The sequence below is a fragment of the Drosophila nasuta genome, chromosome X (assembly GCF_023558535.2).
Source record: "Drosophila nasuta strain 15112-1781.00 chromosome X, ASM2355853v1, whole genome shotgun sequence".
Lineage (NCBI taxonomy): Eukaryota > Metazoa > Arthropoda > Insecta > Diptera > Drosophilidae > Drosophila > Drosophila nasuta.
In genome coordinates, this window is record NC_083459.1 from 19,619,511 (window position 1) to 19,638,047 (window position 18,537).

The 18,537-nt window shown below is 41.7% G+C and overlaps 2 protein-coding genes across 2 annotated transcripts in view; both read right to left on the reverse strand.

Annotated features, from left to right (window-relative positions):
• Window positions 1-5,802: 5,802 nt before the first annotated feature.
• On the reverse strand, window positions 5,803-13,184 carry LOC132795759 (regulator of G-protein signaling 7). The gene is given in 9 exon segments (XM_060806638.1): window positions 5,803-8,577; window positions 8,579-8,861; window positions 8,926-9,051; window positions 9,114-9,227; window positions 9,499-9,785; window positions 9,850-10,033; window positions 10,091-10,338; window positions 10,986-12,027; window positions 12,117-13,184. Coding segments are annotated over 8 exon segments (2,190 nt in total). The 5' UTR covers window positions 11,889-12,027; window positions 12,117-13,184; the 3' UTR covers window positions 5,803-8,532.
• A 297-nt stretch (window positions 13,185-13,481) lies between these two features.
• LOC132795763 (protein PRRC2A) overlaps window positions 13,482-18,537 on the reverse strand; it is a 62,308-nt gene continuing 57,252 nt past the window's right edge. The window contains 2 exon segments of the mRNA XM_060806643.1: window positions 13,482-15,139; window positions 15,141-17,642. Coding sequence (XP_060662626.1) covers window positions 14,659-15,139; window positions 15,141-17,642 — 2,983 coding nt within the window. The 3' untranslated portion in view covers window positions 13,482-14,658.

Below are 18,537 nucleotides of genomic sequence, written 5' to 3' on the forward strand. Positions count from 1 at the left end.
AGCGTCAACAGCCGAGACGATCTAGCCATGTCCGTCTGTCCGTCTGTGTGTCTGTCCGTCTGTGTGTCTGTCCGTCCGTCCGTATGAACACCTAGATCTCAGAGACTATAAGAGATAGAGCTATAATTTTTTTTTTCGACAGCATTTGTTATGTTTGCACGCAGATCAAGTTTGTTTCAAATTTTTGCCACGCCCACTTCCGCCCCCGCAAATCAAAAAAATCGAATAACAAGCGTAATTTTAAAGCTAAGGCTGTGAATTTTGGTATATATAATAATAACTATAGTAGTTATGATTCCTGAAAATTTGATCGCGATCAGATAAAAATTGTCGAAGTTATTAAAGAAATACTTTTGTATGGGCAAAAACCCCTTCTTACTAGGGGTCTGAGTTGCTTTGGCTGACAATCTGGTATATTGAGCCGTCCATGGTATATTTTGAATGCGGTACTATATCGATATACCACATATACCATTTGGTATATTTTTAGTGTATTTGCAGTATATTTGGTATATTTTGAGAATAATACCGCAAAATATATTGGCTTTAATCAAATTGGGTAGCGGGTATCTCACAGTCGAGTACACTCGACTGTAGCTTTCTACTTGTGCTTATCTTGGTTTAGAGTGTCTTTAAGTAGCCAATCCTTGTGCCAAAGGACATAAGGATCAAACGAAAATAATAATGCACAAAATAATGTTTGACTTTTAGCGGATTTTGCTGCCTGAACAAATGTAACAGAGCCCCACGACTTCATATTCAGTTTTTTTCTTACCGTCGCGAACGGCTAAAAACTGGTGAAATACCAGGCAAACATAAATCAGAAGCAAGCAAAAATGCAGAAAGTCTTTTACATGTTCTGCAAAGCTCTGAGCACACTCTCTCTCCCTCTCCCTCTCTGCTTAGCTGCTCAAATCAGCCGCAATTTTGGAATTAGCTACGCGTAAGACGATTCATTTTGAGTTGGATGTCGAAATTGAGGATCCTTTCGGCATCAGTGAAGAACTCGCTCTCATTTTGAAGCCAACTTTGAAAGTGTTTCAGCATCAAGACTGGGAGGTGCCGTCCCATCTATTTGCTGCCATTATTGCTGACAGTCGAACCATAATGATAAGCTTTGATTTGAACAATTTAATTGCCTTATTCTTCGATTCCTGTCTTCGCCCAGGCAACTATGGAAAACTTTGACAATTTGATGTTTTGGTATATTACCATGATGGACACCAGTTTTTCCAGTCGCCCTGAGATGTACGAGATAGCATTTCTTAGCTCACATCGCGACGTGTCCGAAATTCCTTCGCCGCCATTTGGGGATTTGGCTAAGGACCTGAAAAAGTCTCAACCCGATGCACCGACCAAATTGAAGCCAGAGAATTTCGATGAGTTCGACGAGGAAAAACTTAAAAACTTATTATAACGAATCAAAAAGAAATGGAAATTTGAGTAAATCTGTATCTAAAGATTGGGCTAGTATGGGAGATAAGATAATTAATGCTTGCAATTTAGATACAAAAAATAAATGGGATCTGTAATTTTTATCAATTCTTTCAAAAATTACAATTAAAAATTGTGTTATTCTTAGATGATCACTTGATTTGTTTATGCGAATCGATAAAGTTGGTCCTTGCGATCCATGTCCTTTTAAAATGCGGCAGGATATGTCTAAGCTGTGACTGTTTTTCATTTAGCTTAAATGGCTTGTATGGGAGCCCCTAAAAGTATGCAATGAAAACGCAAAATGCTGAATTATTGACAAAAATTCGTTTTTATGCCATAACTAGACCAAATCCTTAAGGGTCTAGGCAGGATACACACTTTTGCAATGAGAATATCTAACAAGATCGATCTACATTCAAGAGTTTTTATTATTTTTCAAAAAAAATAAACCTCAATTTTTTTAAGGGGCAAGTATAGGAAAATGGCCAAAAATTGTACAAATCCATTGTATCTCGACCATTTGAAGGACGATCAGGATGTCCTTTGGTACAAGGATATCTCTTGAAAATACAAACCGATCAACACTTTCAAAAGGACGAAAATCATTACAGGATTGGAGATAAAAGGACATTTTTATATACAGAATATCTCGTATATCTCGGCCATATCCTGCCTGATCCTTGCAGTTCCTGTGTCAAATGAAGACTTTTGGTGAGAGCTATCATCGTGCCAAAGGACATTCAAATCGTCCTTTTAGTTCTCGAGATATCCTGCAAGTTGCATTTTTTACTTGTTTTCTTTGGCCTCCGAAACGAAAAATTACAAGTGTTGGATCCTTAGATGACACCATGTTTTTTTGATGCCAATCGATAGAGTCGGTCCTTGCGATCCTAGAAGTACGTGTCCTTTGAAAATGCGGCTGGATAAGTCCAAGTTATAACTGTTTTTCATTTAGCTTATATGCCTAATATGAGTGCCCCTAAAAGTATGCAATGAAATTGTAAAATGTTTTTTTGTATGAAGGAAATTTGGGTTTTTTTGCCATAACTCAGCCAAATCCTTAAGGATCTGGCACGGACATATCTTTTTATAATCAGGATTAATAGTACCATCGATTGGCATCCAAAGATTTTTATTATCCTTCCAATTATGGCATCCAAATTTTTTCAATTTTTTCCAATATTTTTCAAGGGGTAATTAAAGAAAATTAGCCAAAAATTGTAAAATTCCTGCGTATCTCGGCCATTTGAAGGACGATCAAGATGTCCTTTGGTAGAAGGATATCTCTATTAAATACAAACCGATTGGTGTTTTCAGAAGGACGAAAATCCTTACAGGACTCTAGATATAATGCATTTTTTCTGTGCAGAAAATAGGCTATATCTCGAGAATGTCCTTGTGTATCCTTGCGGGTGATATGTCAAACAGCGTGTATTAATGATGTCTTTCGACTAGCCAAAGGACATTCAAATCGTCCTTGTGGTTCTAGAGTTATCCTGCAATTCGTATTTTTTGCATGATTTATCGGGCATCGACACTGAAAAATTTCAAGTGTTTGGTTCTTAGATAACCCCACAAAATTACATTTTTATAGCATACTTTGAGGGTGCAGCTATGGTATTTTTTCGAAAACAAGCTATATCTCGGCCATATCCTGTCCGATTTTCAAAGGACATGGTTTCCCAGGATCGCAAGGACCTCTTCTATCCATTGACATCAAAAAATGTTGATGTGATCTAAGGATAAAGAACTTGTACATTTTCGGCTTAAGATCCAAAGGATAACTCGAGAACTATAAGGACGATTGGAATGTCCTTTGGTCAGGCGATAGGCCTCATCAATACGCACCGATTGATATATCACTTGCCAGGACACGCAAGGATATTCTCAAGTTATAGCATGTATCCTTCATCTCGTACTCTGTAAGGATTTTCGTCCTTTGTAGTATGCCAATTGGTTTGTATTTACCAAATCTATCCTTGTGCCAAAGGACATCCCGATCGTCCATCAAATGAGCAGGATGTGGCAAAAAATCAAAAATAATATAAAAAATGATTTTTGAATTTTAACGGATTTGTTTTCTTTTGTCGGTCACTTCAGACAAGTCAGCAGATGAAATACCAGGCGAACATAAATCAGCAGAAAGCAGAAATACAGCAAGTCAATTGCTCATTTGGTGGCGGCAACTTTTGCCCCTAAAAGTATGCCACAAAAAATTCGTAGTTTTGCATAGCATTTGGGCGCTGAATTCAAATAACACAGCAAGTCATTGCGCCAACGATCCATAGATGGCGCTACAAACCAGCTACTTTCAAATTTCAAATTGCCGCTAAGAAAATTAAATTTTTATTGCATACTTTGAGGGTGTAACTATGGCCCTTTTTCGAAAACAAGCTATATCTCGGCCATATCCTGTCGGATTTTCAAAGGACAAGTTTTCTTAGGATCGCAAGGACCTCTTCTATCGATTGGCATCAAAAAATTATGAGGTTTTCTAAGGATAAAGAACTTGTAATTTTTCGATTAAAGATCCAAAGGATAATTCGAGAACTACAAGGACGATTGGAATGTCCTTTGGTCAGGCGATTGGCCTCATTAATACGCACCGATTGATGTATCACTTGCCAGGATACGCAAGGATATTCTCAAGTTATAACCTGTATCCTTTATCTCGAATCCTATAAGGATTTTCGTCCTTTGTGGTATGCCAATCGGTTTGTATTTACTGGATATATCCTTGTGACAAAGGACATTTCGATCGTCCATCAAATGAGAAGGATATAATAAAAAAAACAAAATTACTGTAATAAAATATTTTTGAATTTTAACGGATTTATTTTTTTTTGTCGGTTACTTTCAAATTTGAAACTGGCGCCCAAATAGATGGCCATTAATTTAGTAGATAACTTGCTGTAGTTCTGCTTGCTGCTGGTTTATGTTCTCCTAGTACTTCATTTGCTGGCTATGCAGTTTTTGCAGTCATCTGCTGCTGTTCTTGGCCACTTGAGAGGCAGCCGCGATCGCCGAAAATGTTTCAAGTCAGCAGATGAAATACCAGGCGAACATAAATCAACAGCAAGCAGAAATACAGCAAGTAACTTGCTTATTTGGTGGCAGCAACTTTCGCTCCACAAAGTATGCCACATAAAATTTTAAAATACAGCATATGCAGCAAATCATTGCGCCAACGAACCATAGATGGCGCTACTAAGCAGTTGGTTACCAGCTTACAAATTACAATTGAATTCTTATAGTTAGAGCTTGTCTTGGATCAGTTTGTCTTTATCGAAGCAATCCTTGTGCCAAAGAAAAGTGAATTTTTGATAACTTCGACCTTTTTTCTATACTTATTCTCTGAAAAAATGTTGACTATATTATTTGATAAGCATCATAAAAATCCTTAAATGCAGATTGATAGTACAATTTATGCAGATTACAAAAAGGTGAGTTGGCAATAAAACAAATACGCTATTTTGAGAACAAGCTACATCTCGGCTATATCCTGCTGCATTTTGAAAGGATACATAGTAGAAAGATATCCTTAGAGTGTTTTAATTGTACCTGTGGGAAATTTCAATAGTTGAGCAATTCATTTAGTTGTTAATAGTTGGCGTCACAATTCAATTCGCTGAAATTGTGCCTTTATTTATTTAGTATTTTGTTGCTTTGTGTTTTTCTTTTTCTTGTTGTTGTTGTTGAACAATTTACAATAAACGCGGCCGATTGCATTCCCGTTATTGGCTAGCCTAAGAAGTCGCGATATATAGAGACCGAAATTGAACTCGATGATGGGTTTTTGTTGTTGTTGTTGTGGAGGAGTCGGGTTCGGGTTCGGCGTGGGTTTTTTTCTGGATTCTAGATTCCGATACGGTTTCAATTTCATTTTCGGTATTAATTAAAGTTTGCGTTTCTGATTTCGATATATATATATATATAGTACATACATAGAAGTTATGTGTAGTTCGGCTCAAATACATTCAAGTATACATACAATAGGTACAATACATTTAGCTATGCTTAGTACGTCTGATTTAATTATGATTTGTAATTAATTAGTTCTTCTGTTTGCTTCTCTATTCGTATGTTGTCTATGTATCTGATTCTTCCCTTCACTTTGGCTTGGCATTTACGATTAGTTGACGTTTATTTCTACAATTTTGGGAATAAGTGTTAGTAGTAAATCAATAATGGGATACAACATACAAGCTTCAAAGTAATACAAAAACCGATACCGATTGAAATTGCTTGAGTACTTTTAGTTGTTTTTTCCTTCATTCTTTTGTTTTTGTTTTTTTTCAGCTTCTGGGCTGGACTCTGACATATGTTGTATGTATTATACGTAGTAGAACTTTTCTGTATACATAGTTAAATATATATATTGTTTATGTTTATTACTCTTCATATATAGTTTATCTTCATCTTCTTGTTGTTTGTTTTTTTTTTGTTTCAGTTTTGTATATTTTTTTATAAGATTTCTCTTTCCATCTCTTTTACACTGAACGGTGGGCAATAAAGGAAACGACAACAAAATTAGTTGAAAATAGTATAACAATATTTTGAGAATCGAAATTAGCATAACATTAACAATGAATTAGCCAATTCAACAGTTGAAAGTTGCTCTAGTTTCTGCTCTATCTTGGCATTTTTAGTGTTGCATCTTTCATTCATTATTCGCACTGCATTTTGCCTTTGTATTGTTATTTGTTTGTTTTTTTGATTTGTTTTCATTGCATTCCATTCGCATGAAATACGATTTAAATTTGACTACCAACATGCGGTTGCTTCTTTGCTACATTGAGATTGTATTTTTGAATACAATATTTATGTTAATATTTAATAATAATTATGTTTTGTTCGGTTTTCCTTTTTGTATACGTTTAAAATTAGACACCATTTACAATTACAAACATACAATAAGTACAATACAATTACATACACAAAGAGATTTAATTTTATTTTTGCTTATTTCTTTGGTTTTCTTTGATCGCAGCCTAAAAGCAGGCAACACTTTTTTCTTTGATCGCGTCATGTGTGAAAGAGGTGTGCACATATGTGTGGGAGTGTGTGTGTGTGTGTGTGTGCGTATACTAGTACGTCTTAGCTGGCTTACGATTAAACTAAATGTATATATGTTGTTGTAACTAGTTCCTAAACCGATTTCGCCTCGACAACAATTGAGAGATATTCGGCGATGCAAATGTATTTTTGCATTTTGTTGTAGTTGTAGTTGTATATATGTATACGTATGCATAAATACATGTTATGCATGTGTGTGCGTATCTTGTCGTATTTCATATTTCTTAGCCCTTGTTTTTTTTATTAAGCGTAGTCAACAGCTGTCGCATTTGTCGAGCTCAGAAGCCGCACTTCAGATTCATGATGCAACTTTAACTACGTCTCTCTCTCTTTTCTCTTAAAATGTTTTGTCAGTACGAGCGAATTGATTGATTGCCCTGACACATTCTGAATAGCTCCGCTACTCTCTCTTTCTCTCTCTGTTCTTCTGCATAGCTGTTGCTCTCTTTTTTGTCTGTGTTACGTCATGGTAAAGCTCTCTTTTGACGATTTTCTCGAAAAATTTGAAATTTTTTATGTTTTGTCGTCATTCTAACATTTTCCCTGTCCTCTATTGTCTATAGTTCAGTTAACTCTTTCAACCTCCTCTCTTTCTATATATTACCCTCATTCGCCGTCTCCCTATCTCTCTCTCTTTCTCTTTAGCATTTAATCTGTGTCTGAATGCCGCTTTCTGATCTCAACAAAGCGTGCAACTTGTCAGCAAGAGTTTATAATACTTGTATAATGTATATATATAAATATATTTAGTTATACATATATAGACAAAGACACAACAAAATTTGAAAATATTTCATAGCTTTTTAAGTTTAAGAATTTCAAGTTTATCTTTGTTGCGTTTAGCGATATGTGAATGTGTGTGTGTGTGTGTGGTAGAAAAATGTTATAACAAAAGTATAAAATATTGTAATAAGCGTCATATTATGAGGAATAATAAGAAGTAAGCGAGTGTGAAACGAGAACAAATGACGACGAGTGACGAGTTGCGATATAGCGAGTAACGAGTTAACGGTTAACTGTGTATAACGAATAACGTGTGAGAGAATATGAATGTCAGCTTTCGATTTTGTCTGATTCGATTGTTCGTTTGTTTCTTTCTTTGTCTTCATTTGTTTGGTTTTCTTCTTTTGTTTTGTTTTGTTAGTTGTTGTAACATGGCTAATACAATTATATAGTAAGTACTCGTTAGTTAATTTGCTAAGTTGCTTGCTGCTTGCTTTGACAGTTGCTTGTTGTGGTTAATTTTGTTTGTTAATCGTTTTTTTTACTATCATATTTATGCTAATTACCTAAGTAAGTGATTATTTCATATACGTTTGTTGTTTGGTGTTTTCGGTTGCATTTTGACAATTGCATGGTATGGCTTTTGTAACATTTTTTCTGCTTTGTTTTTTTTTTGTTATCGATTCATCATCTCAGCTGCATCCTTTTTGCTACACATCCTTTTCGTTTTCACTTCCACTTCCACTTTGTGCATTTGTGCTTCCGTTTCTGATTGCATTCCATGTCGAGAAGCACTTGGCAGTTGTTTTTAATTTAATTTTTGTTTTGGTTTCTTTAAATATTTAATATATATATATATATAGCTTTTTTGTTATATACTTTTTTCAGTGGTGTTTTCGTTACGTTTTGAGTTAGTTAGTTGGAAAAAAGAGTTCTTCGCTTCGTGTAATATGGGGGGAAAAACGTTGGAGTCAAGGACAGAAGGTTTGTGCGCTTCGTTGCGCTGGGCACATAAGGTTAACGATAAAAACAAAAACACAAAACAATAAACAAAATGACGTTCAGAACACACACGCGACCTAATGGCAATGGGCAAATAGGCAAGTTACGGTAGTATGCATATATATAATAATAAGTTAACAACGTTAAACACATCGAACACACACTCAATTTTCTGACTGTTCGATCTCGATCTCCTCCCCATATGTGTGTGAAGTCTGCCTCAATCTGCAATCCTCAATCCTCAAATCCTCAACAAGAGCCGAGAGCAGCGACCGGCAAATGACGCAACGTATCTCAACGTTTCACCCCAAACAAATTGGGTATGGACTTGATCTTTTTTGCGCGAACAGTTGAGATAATCCTTGTACATTTCGGAGCGTAGATAACGCGAATACGAATCGCTCTTCATCAGGTGATACACATGCGAGGCGGCCACATCGAAGCACCAGCGATTGGGTCCGCTTGGCGAATTGACCGCCTCGCGTGCCAATTCCACAGACTTGGAGTCAACGTTCACCGGACACGGTGCATCTGGAGCGAGAAACTCTTGCCAGATCTTCTGAATGGCTTCCTTAATTTCAGACTGTGGCAGCGCTTTCATCTCCTGCACCGATTCCCAGAATCTGCAAATGCAAATCGAATGTAATCAATTCAATTTGTTATATGTTATGTGCAAATTGAGCTCACTTCAGATTCTCGCCGCTGTATTCCTTTTCCAAGAATTTGGTAAACTGATCACGTCCAATGGCATCGTTGAGCAGCTCACGCAAACTAAATGCCCATCGCTTGACGCGACGAACAGGAACTTCTTTGCTGCTTCCAAACAAACATTTTGCATTATTAAAGAATATTTTACTATTTCGTGATGAGCTTACCTATTCTTTTCGGTATCCCACATCTCGGTGCTGTCCGTTTGCCAGGGATTGGGCAGCTCCGGCGAGGTTATAAAGTAATCAAACTCATTGTACTGATCGTAGTAGGCGACCAAACTGAAATGAAGAATGCGAGTTTAATAAACGTATTTAATTCAAGTAATTACTCATATTTAACCATCCCAAGAGTGTTACTCATATAATTTGTATAAACTTGAATACGAGGGGTTTATCATTTGAATAGTTGTCAGTTAGCAACAATCAAATACCAACTGACAAATATGATTCAATTGAAATGCCTTTCCTCTTTTAGATAATACAAATTATATGATGAGCACCTCAAAAGAACTCTAAATACTCTTGGGCTTATCTTTTGGCTGCTACTCACGCTTCGGCCGCCTTGGACACTTTGATTGTACGCCGCTCGAGCTTCTGCTTGCGCAGCGCAATGATGCGGGTCAGTTGCTCGACGGGATTCTTGGACACGGAGGCGCCAGCGGAGCCAGTGCCGTGACTGGAGCCGCCGCGTCGATACGCCTTCTTGATATCTATTTCGGTGGTATTTACGCAGCCCGGCATCGGTCGATGCACATCCCAAAAGGCCCGCTCCTGCGAGTCCAGCACCTTGCGCTCCAGTTTGTCCCGCTTCTTGGCCACCTTGCTCTGTGATTCGGCCTGTCAGAGTAATAGGTTATCAACATTAAAGTGTGTACATTGGTGGTTGTTTAGCATTTACTACCTGCATGAATATGAATTCCCATTTGCGTGAAAACATCTTCTGCAGCTTGGCCAGATTCTCAGCCTCGTAGTCGGCCAGCTCGAGACGCGTTTTATTCTGCATCGTTCGCTTGCACAGGTACACCGCATAGTCCGTGTTCTCCGGCTCCCAGCAGTTCGATGGCCAAAAGTATGGTGTCTGAAATCTATACAGAGAGAAAGTAAATTTTCGCCTAAATGTGTGCAACACTTTGGCAACGCACCTGTAAAATGTGCCATCGTTTTTAACGGTCAGCGCATGATCATCGATGGGAAATATGTAGCCATGGGAGCTAAGCAGATGGGCAAAATGCAGCGCCTCGGTCACATCCTCCACATCAAAGTTCTTCAGTATCCAGGCAACCAAATCGGCGCCCGTAAACACCGATGGCACTTTGCTCATAAACGCCTTCACAGTGCGCACGGCGACTCCGCTCGACTCTGCCTGCATCTTCTCGATGATTGCTTCCATCTGAAATGAAGAAATGCATAAAAGTTGATTAAATGAATATCTTATATAAGTTTATAGAACTACATTCCTGTTGCTAACTATTTCAATTGGCTTAAGGGTCGAAAGTCGAAAATACAGCTTAAAGTGTGTTTAGTTTGCAAAGTAAATATAATTATGATTTAAGGAATTACCTAAGCATAGTTTTAATGAATGCTTCGAGCTGGAAAGTTTCTATCTAGAATGCGAAGTTGCTAAATATGAAGTTATCCAATTGGAATTCATACATTTATATTAATTTTATACATTGTAGCACACGCTTTTAAAAAGATAGTCTAACATAATACATTACTCTAATAAAAGACTGACTTATCAACTGAATTATAGGCTGACTAAACGGTAAGAGCTTCTAGATGCGTGTTTCCAACTAGAATATATAATTTCACAAAATTGAATCTTCCCAATTGGATGCCTTGCATTGTAAGCTCATGTTAATCTACACTGTTAAGCTCATGTTTACCTACATAAATATTCTCTTTGCACTGTTAAGCTCATGTTAATCTACAGATTTATCGATAGGGAATGCTTATCTGATCTGTAATCTTAGAAACAAGTTCACTTTGTTACTTAGCTAAATTAAATAAAAATTTGATTTATCATGTCTGTTTTACCTTTTTGTAGACAAGAATGTTGGGGGCATCTTCGTTTTTGCTGCCGCGCTGCTGATGATGCGTCTGCTGCGACGCCGACTGCACTGGCGCCGGCTGCGGCGACTGCGACTGAGACGTTGACTGCGACTGCGAGGAATGATGGTGATGATGATGATGATTGCTGCCCACACTGAGCAAAGCACTTGATGATGTTTTAGCTGGCGCTGCTGATGACGATGCTGCCGACGCCGACGCCGCTGCTGCTGCCGATCCGCTGCCACTCCCACTACCGCTGCCGCTGCCACTCGGCGCTGTTGCATCGCGTATGCTGACGCTTCTGCCCGACAGCTGCGGCGTTACGGCTGCAATGGTTGTGGTGCAGTTGCTGCCGCTGCTTTCAGTTGTCGTCGGACTAGCGCTGGTTATTGTTGTGATGACTGCGCTGCTGCTGCTGCTAGTTGTTGTTGTTGATGCTGTCGTTGCTGCAGCAGCTGTTGCCGTTGTTGTTGTTGCTGCTGTTGTGACGGCATTCAATTCGCTGTTGCTGCTGCTGCTGCCGCCATTGACATTGACATTGTGCAGCGATGCAGTCTCCGCTGCTGCGTCGCTTGCACTTCCTGCATTGCTGTTGCCATTGGCCAGCGCTGCTGGCGATGCGGCTGTCGGCGATGCGGCTGGCGTCGCTGCTGTTGTGTCTGCTGCAGTTGCTACTGCTGCTGCTGCTGCTGGTGACGCTGGGCTGCTGTTGTCCGCTGCTGTTGTTGTTATTGTTACAGCTGCCACTATTGGTGTTGTTGCTGTAGTTGCACCTGCAGCTTCTGTTGCTGTCGCTGGTGGCGATTTGGGCGCGCTGCTCATCGCCAGCGCATTAGTTGCTTGCGTGCTGCTCTGTGTTTTGTCCGCTTCCGAGTTCATTGTTACCATTGTTCACCCAACACGCTGGACACTCGCTTCGCTGCTCGCTGCTCCGCCGCACTGCGAGCTATTTATAAACGCTGTCGCAGTCGCTGTTGACGTCGACGTCGCTGCCTGCTGCCGGCTTCACTCTCAGCACCGTTTTATCCTTTTATAAATACACATAGATATTTTATATATAGCAGAAAATATATTAATATAAAGTCGTTCACTGTGTTTTAACGATTCGCTGCCCACCTTCGTCGTCGCAGTCGCCGTCACTGCCTGCTCCTTTGCGTGGGTGTATGCGTTTGTGTGTGTGTGTGTGTTTGTATGTATGCTGGCAAAAGTTGCAGCGCTCGTATCTCGCCCTCTCGCTCGCTCGCACGCACGCACTCACAGTCCTCTCAGTCGCCTCGCACTTGAGTGTGTTTTATTTCCAAATTGTGTTGTGTCATTTATCCAGCTCCATTTTGTTTCTTCGTTCGCTTTTGCCGCTTTACTTGCTGCACAGCAGTGGGCAGGGGGGCTGATGTTGGTGGCGGGGGGCTGCGGCGGAGTTGTCGTTTTGCGCTTTTCGCTGCGTCTCGCGTTATCACAATTTTTTCGCTTGCAGAAAAAAAAAGCGCAGCAGCAATAGCGCTCAATACATTCGCACTCACACACACACGGTCAGGCACACGCACATACATGCACAACACACGCACACGCACACAGCGACACTTTTCGTTGCTCCTCCTGCACACAATTTGTTTCGCTCTCAATTAAACTACACAATTGATTACTAATTTTGCCAGGTTTTTTTTCTACCTTTTTTATGTTATTAATAATTGATATTATTTATCTGGCAATTTTTTCCTGCCTGCTGCACGCCGCGCTGCTGCTATTGCTACTGGCTTCGTTGCTACTGCTGTTGCTGCTGTTTCTGCTTCTTCTTTAGCTTTAGCTTGTGCTTCTTCTTCTGCGTTTGCCTTTAGCTTCTTCCTCTTTTTGGCGTTAGCCTGTAATCATTTTAAGGCTACGTAGGGTGCCGCGTTAGCGGGTGGATGATGATGGGGAGGGATGAGCCCAAAGTCAATTCAAGTGCCACTGTCCCTCTCCCTCTGCCTCTGCCCCCGTCGTCGTCGTTGCCGCTGCTGCTGCCTTCTGCTTGCTTTTTTGTGCCTTAGCTTTGCGCGATGCCGAGTGCGTTGTTCACGTTCTCGTTGTCGTCGCGGATTCGTGTGCCTTATTATAAGGCGCTTCCTGAAGTCGATTTGCTGTTGCAATCGATTTTTGTTTGCCCACCGCCCCACATTCCCTTCAACCTGTGTACAAGAATGTTTCTCGCGCTCTCTCTCTCGCTCTCTCTCAGCACACGCACAAACTCACACACGAAGAGCGCACCCACATAAACGCACCCACACAATATGTATGACGCGAGCGCTCTCACAGTTGTCATGAAGTGCTCTCGTTCTCTCTCTCTCGCTCTTTGGCTCTGTTGCTCCCTTTTGGTCACTGTCAAATGCACCAGCTGTTGTTGTGAAAGCATCAGGCGTTGCCAATTGTCAAATAAACGATTTGTGCATAAATCTGGCCACATTGCGCGCAACAGCAAAGCTTTTTCAAAATTGTAATTGCTTTATTTAAACGAAATACAATATTCAGCTAAGCTTATTAATTAAAACAATATTACATCTACAAAAAAAAAGAATTTTATATAGGTATAGAGTTGATATACGTATTATATATATGATTATTTGTGCATAAGAGGAATATGCATGATGCATTTAATTCCCTTTACATTTTATATCGATTTTTTGAAACTTTGTTCCGTTTTCTTAATGTTTGTTTTTGGTTTTTACAAATATATAGTGAACTTATTTTTATGGCTTTTATACAAATTTGCTTTCAATTTTGTTGACGTGTCGGAAATGGAATTTTCCAATAAATTAAAAAATGATGCATATAATAATATTAAGTAAACCTTAAATGTAGTTTGAATATTTAAATGCTATGCATTTTGCAGCACAGCTAGCTTAATTGATACATACAATATATAATAGAAAAGGTTTATTCTTTTTTTCTGTTTTTAACTAAGAGTATAGTAAGTGTAGCACTCCAATAATTCTGCACTCGATTATTTGGCGCACACCTTTATCGTTATCGTAATTGTTGTCGTATCCTTAACGTATTTACACAATTTTTTTTTTGTTGCTTTCAATGTATGTAGTTGTAGTTGTATGTGATGTTTATCTTTTCTTTTTTGTTTTATAAATATATGGTATAAATGTGCTGTGAAGAACATTTCGTATTAGGGAATTTCGAATATTTGATTGGCATTCGAAAATGATAAACTAGGCAGATCTCTGACCAGTTGTATATATTATATAGTACATTCGTGTATTAATTATATTATGTAGTTGAGTCCAGGGCTGATGAAACCGAAAAAAAAAACAGATTATTCTTCGACTCAAAACAATGTAGCAATAAATTTCGTTCAATTCTAACTGACTTTTTGTTCCATTTCTAGCCACTTTTTTAACATTTAAGGTTTTTGATGTCTTGGAACATTACATTTTTAATCCAGAAAGCAGATGAAACAATTGAAATTGGAACACTGAATTTTTAACCGGAAAGTAGCTGTCTCGTTGTTCCACTTTCAGCTAATGTAATGAATGATATTTAATATTGGTGTGGTCTTGGAACAAATGGAAATGGAACACTGTATTTTATAATCCGAATTTTCAGTTTTTCGCCCTTGGATCACATTTTGCGTTTGTTGACATAGAAACCAAGGATGATCCCTGGGGGCTGGAGATTAAACCTGCTCCTGCAGCTGGGCACGCGACTGTCGCACCGGTCTATCGGACCACAGCGGACCTCCATTCTGGGCCTGGTAGGACAAGGGAGGTGGTCCTAACTGCGCCTGAGGCACCAGCTCCGCTTGGGGATTGAACTGATTGTTGCTGTTGTAGTTCACCAGAATATCGCTGGCCAAACTGTGTCCAATGTTCACGCCACGATCCGGATAATATTGCTGCTGCTGTTGTTGCGGTTGGTGTTGCTGTGGTTGCACCTGAATCTGCTGCGATTGCTTGTTCCCATTGCCGTTGCCACTCGGCCGCCAGTGTTTGTGCTGTGGCACGGGCACCAGACGGTACAAGGGCTCCGGACCCGGTGCACTCGGATAACTGGGCACAAAGTACGGCGGATATGAATGCTTGGCGCTGCTGTGTCGCAAGCGCTTGAATTGCTGTTGTTGTTGTTGCTGCTGTTGCTGTTGCTGCGGTGGAGGTGGCGCCGCTGGACGTTGCCAGTATTGAAGCGGCGCCGGAGCTGGGGGACGTAACTGATACTTGGCAGGGCGCGACTGCAGCTGATTGTCCCAGATAGGCGGCAGGGAGCGGCAGGGGCGTGCTGTAGACAACTTGTGGGGCATCGTAGGGCGATGGTGATTGCAGTTGGAGCTGCAGCTGAAGCTGCTGTTTGCCCACACGCAGTTGGCGCTGACGTTGCAGCAACAACGCATCGGGGAGATAGGAGTCCTGTTCGTGTCCCTGACCCTGTTCCGGAACGGACTCTAGCGCTGGCTCCAGTTGTAGTTGCTGATGCTTGCCCACTCGCAACTGACGTTGTCTCTGAACTGGCTGAGGACTTGGGGATTGCGGCTGATAGACGATTGCCTTGAAGGCGTTCGTATCCTGCTCATCAGCACTGTAATTGACCATTGGTAGGAATGGCTGACGATCAAAGTCCGGCGCTTGAAAGCGACTTCCTGTCCCCGCTGGTGGTGCAATCAGATTGCTGCGTATAAACTGACCCAAGGCTGCATCGTATTCCGAGTGCAGCTGAACGCGCGGCTTGGGCGTAATACTGACGACAGCGACATCGTTGACGGGACTCGGGGGCGATTTGTAATGCGTTCGTTTGCCCGGCGGCTTGGTGGCCAGGAAGTCATCGATGACATTGGACTTGTGCGACGATGGCTGCCGCTTGGCCTCGAAGTATTCGTAGTAAATGGGATTGGACTTGGACAAAGGTGCCTCCCTGTCTCGCTCGCGTTCTCGCTCTCGCTCACGTTCCCTGGGACGCTCCACGAGATTGCGCTCGGTGCTGGGCACAAAGACGAGTTGAGCTGGCGGGGGCGGCGGTGATCGTGGCGTCGTTGGCTGATAGTTCACCGGATAGATGGGAATGGGCACTGCAACTGGAACTGGGACACGCTCCACATACTTGGGTGGCGTTGGCTGGCGTGGAGCGGGCGGTGAGGTTGGAGAAGGCGGCACATAGGCAATTGCGTTGTACTTGAGCGAGAGACGCGATGCTGGACGTGTTGTGGTGGAGGACGAGGAGGAAGAAGAGCTGCTGGGACTGCTGGTAGAGCTGCTTGGACTGCTGCTGCTCGTGGGGGGAATGTAGGGACGTCGAGTGGTTGTCGTCGTTGTCGTTGTTGTGGTTGTGCTCGCTGTTGTCGTTGTCGATGCTTGCTTCAGCTTTGTCTTCGCTGGAGGTTCCTCAAGGCGACTGAAGTGATCCGGTGGCGGAGGCAACACTATGCCCGGCACCAAAGGTCCTGGCGGCACAGGATTCGAGTAGTTGCTGCGATACACAAAACTATACGCGGGCGGATAGTAGAGCGAGGGATCATCCTCATCAAAATCACTAAAATTGCCAGGCAAGGAGCCAGGTGCCGTTGCGTTCAGTCCGTTGATCAACCAGGGACCGAGCAGCGGAGTTCTTAGCAGAGCATTGGCCGGAGGTGCGTTATGCGTATGCGGCTGGGACGGCGTTGGCTGTTGGGATAGCGTCGTTTCGTTGGGATAGAGCAGCCAGGGAGCATAGGGCGCCGGGTAGACGTAACTGGGCTGCGGGTCAGCTGTCTTAGGCGACGCAAACGCTCCCGTCCGGGTAGCAGAATGCGTCCCCTGGCCGTGGGCAGCGTTTGGGTTATGTTGCTTGCTGTGGCCGTTGTGGATGTGCGTTCCATTGCCTTGGCCATTGCCTGACGCCGTATGGATGCTCTCGATTTGATTATCTCGGATAAGCTGCAGTGGCCCATGCGGTTCGAGCTGCACGGGAAATGGAGGCGGCACCACCGGATTGCTTGGCAATTTAATTTGCCTCGCCGGCGCATCATAATCATCAATTGCCGGCCAGCCATCATCGTTGCTTCCAATACCGCCACCGCCGCCGGCTTCGTTTTCTGCCTCATTTAAGCTGCCACCCTTGATCACGAGCAGATGATCCTCGGCCAGCCAAATGTCCTGTTCGTTAAGACCGCCAAAGTTGCGTTCATTGTCCAGCGGCACCTCCGAGTTCCGGGCATAACTCAGGACACCGGGACGCTTTGGTACACGACGGAAGAGTTCCTTTTCGATGAGACCGTATTTGCCATCGCGCACCTGATCCGACAGCGTCTTCTTGGATTCCTCCTTGCTCTGCTTGCCCTTGGCATTGGATGCTTCCGACTCCTTGCCAGAGCCGGCGCTCAGCCGCAGTATGCCATTGTCCCAGTTGTCAAAGTCATCCGGTTCGTTCAGTAGCGCCTCGTCATCATCATCGTCGCGTGTTGGCGTTGCTGTTGTCGCTATCGATGCTGGCCTGGCCAAGCGATACGAACTGCTTGCCTTGCGACGTCGGTCTTGTGGAGAAGCTGTCGTTGTCGATGTCGATGGCGTCGTCGTCGTTGGAGTGAGGCTGCTGCTGCGGCTGCTGTTGGCGCTCACGGCGGACACCTCATAAGTGGAGTGGCTCTGTGCGTTGTGAATGTGTCCGGCCACCAGACGCTGGATCATGCGCGGCCTGCAAAAACAAAACGAGAATAAAGAGTGAGGAGTGAGTAGGCGGTAGGCGGGAGGAGAACGTCAGACGTCAGACATCAGACATTAATCAATGGCGGCGCCCAAAATGGGCAGAGTCGCCAAAAGGTAACAACAAATGGTAAAATGCACACGAAATGACAGCATTGCAGCTAGAGATGAGTGCGTGACACGATCACAACAAAATGCGAGAATATATAAAGGTTTTCCTTAACCTAATTTTAGCTTTGACCTGAGTGAACGTGACTAATTTCACACATTCCAAATTGGTTGGGCTAGAAGGTTGGCAGTTGAGGTTGATTTGAGAAAGCATTCTAATAAATGAACAAACTCTAATAAGAGTTGAATTGAATTGAACCCGATTAAAATAAGTTATTTAAAAATGCATTTCAAACAATTTTTAAATTTTCCTCTAACCTAAAATATCAAACTGTGATTGAACCCGTTTAAAATAAGCTATTTAAAAACACTGTTCATAATTCTCTTTGCTAAACTATTTGTAAATGTTCTCCCAACTTAATATATCAAAAGCAGTGCTCAATGTGCTCAACTGTGATTAAATTGGATTGAATCTCTTCAAAGTAAGTTATTTAAAATCGCATACCAAACTATTTTGCAAATTTCCCCCTAACTTAAAATATCAAAATGTGATTGAATTGAATTGAATCTGTTTAAAATAAATGATGTAAAAACGCATAATACTCTAATTGGAAATGTTCTCCTAAATATAATATGCATTGTCTCCTATTCCTTTGTCGTCCAAAAGCAATAATGTCAAAAAAACAAAAAATACATTGCATGCGATATTTTAGTTGTTCTCGTGTGTTCATCGTGTCACGCGCCCATCGCTAAAAGTCGTAAGTGCAAAAAAAAAACTC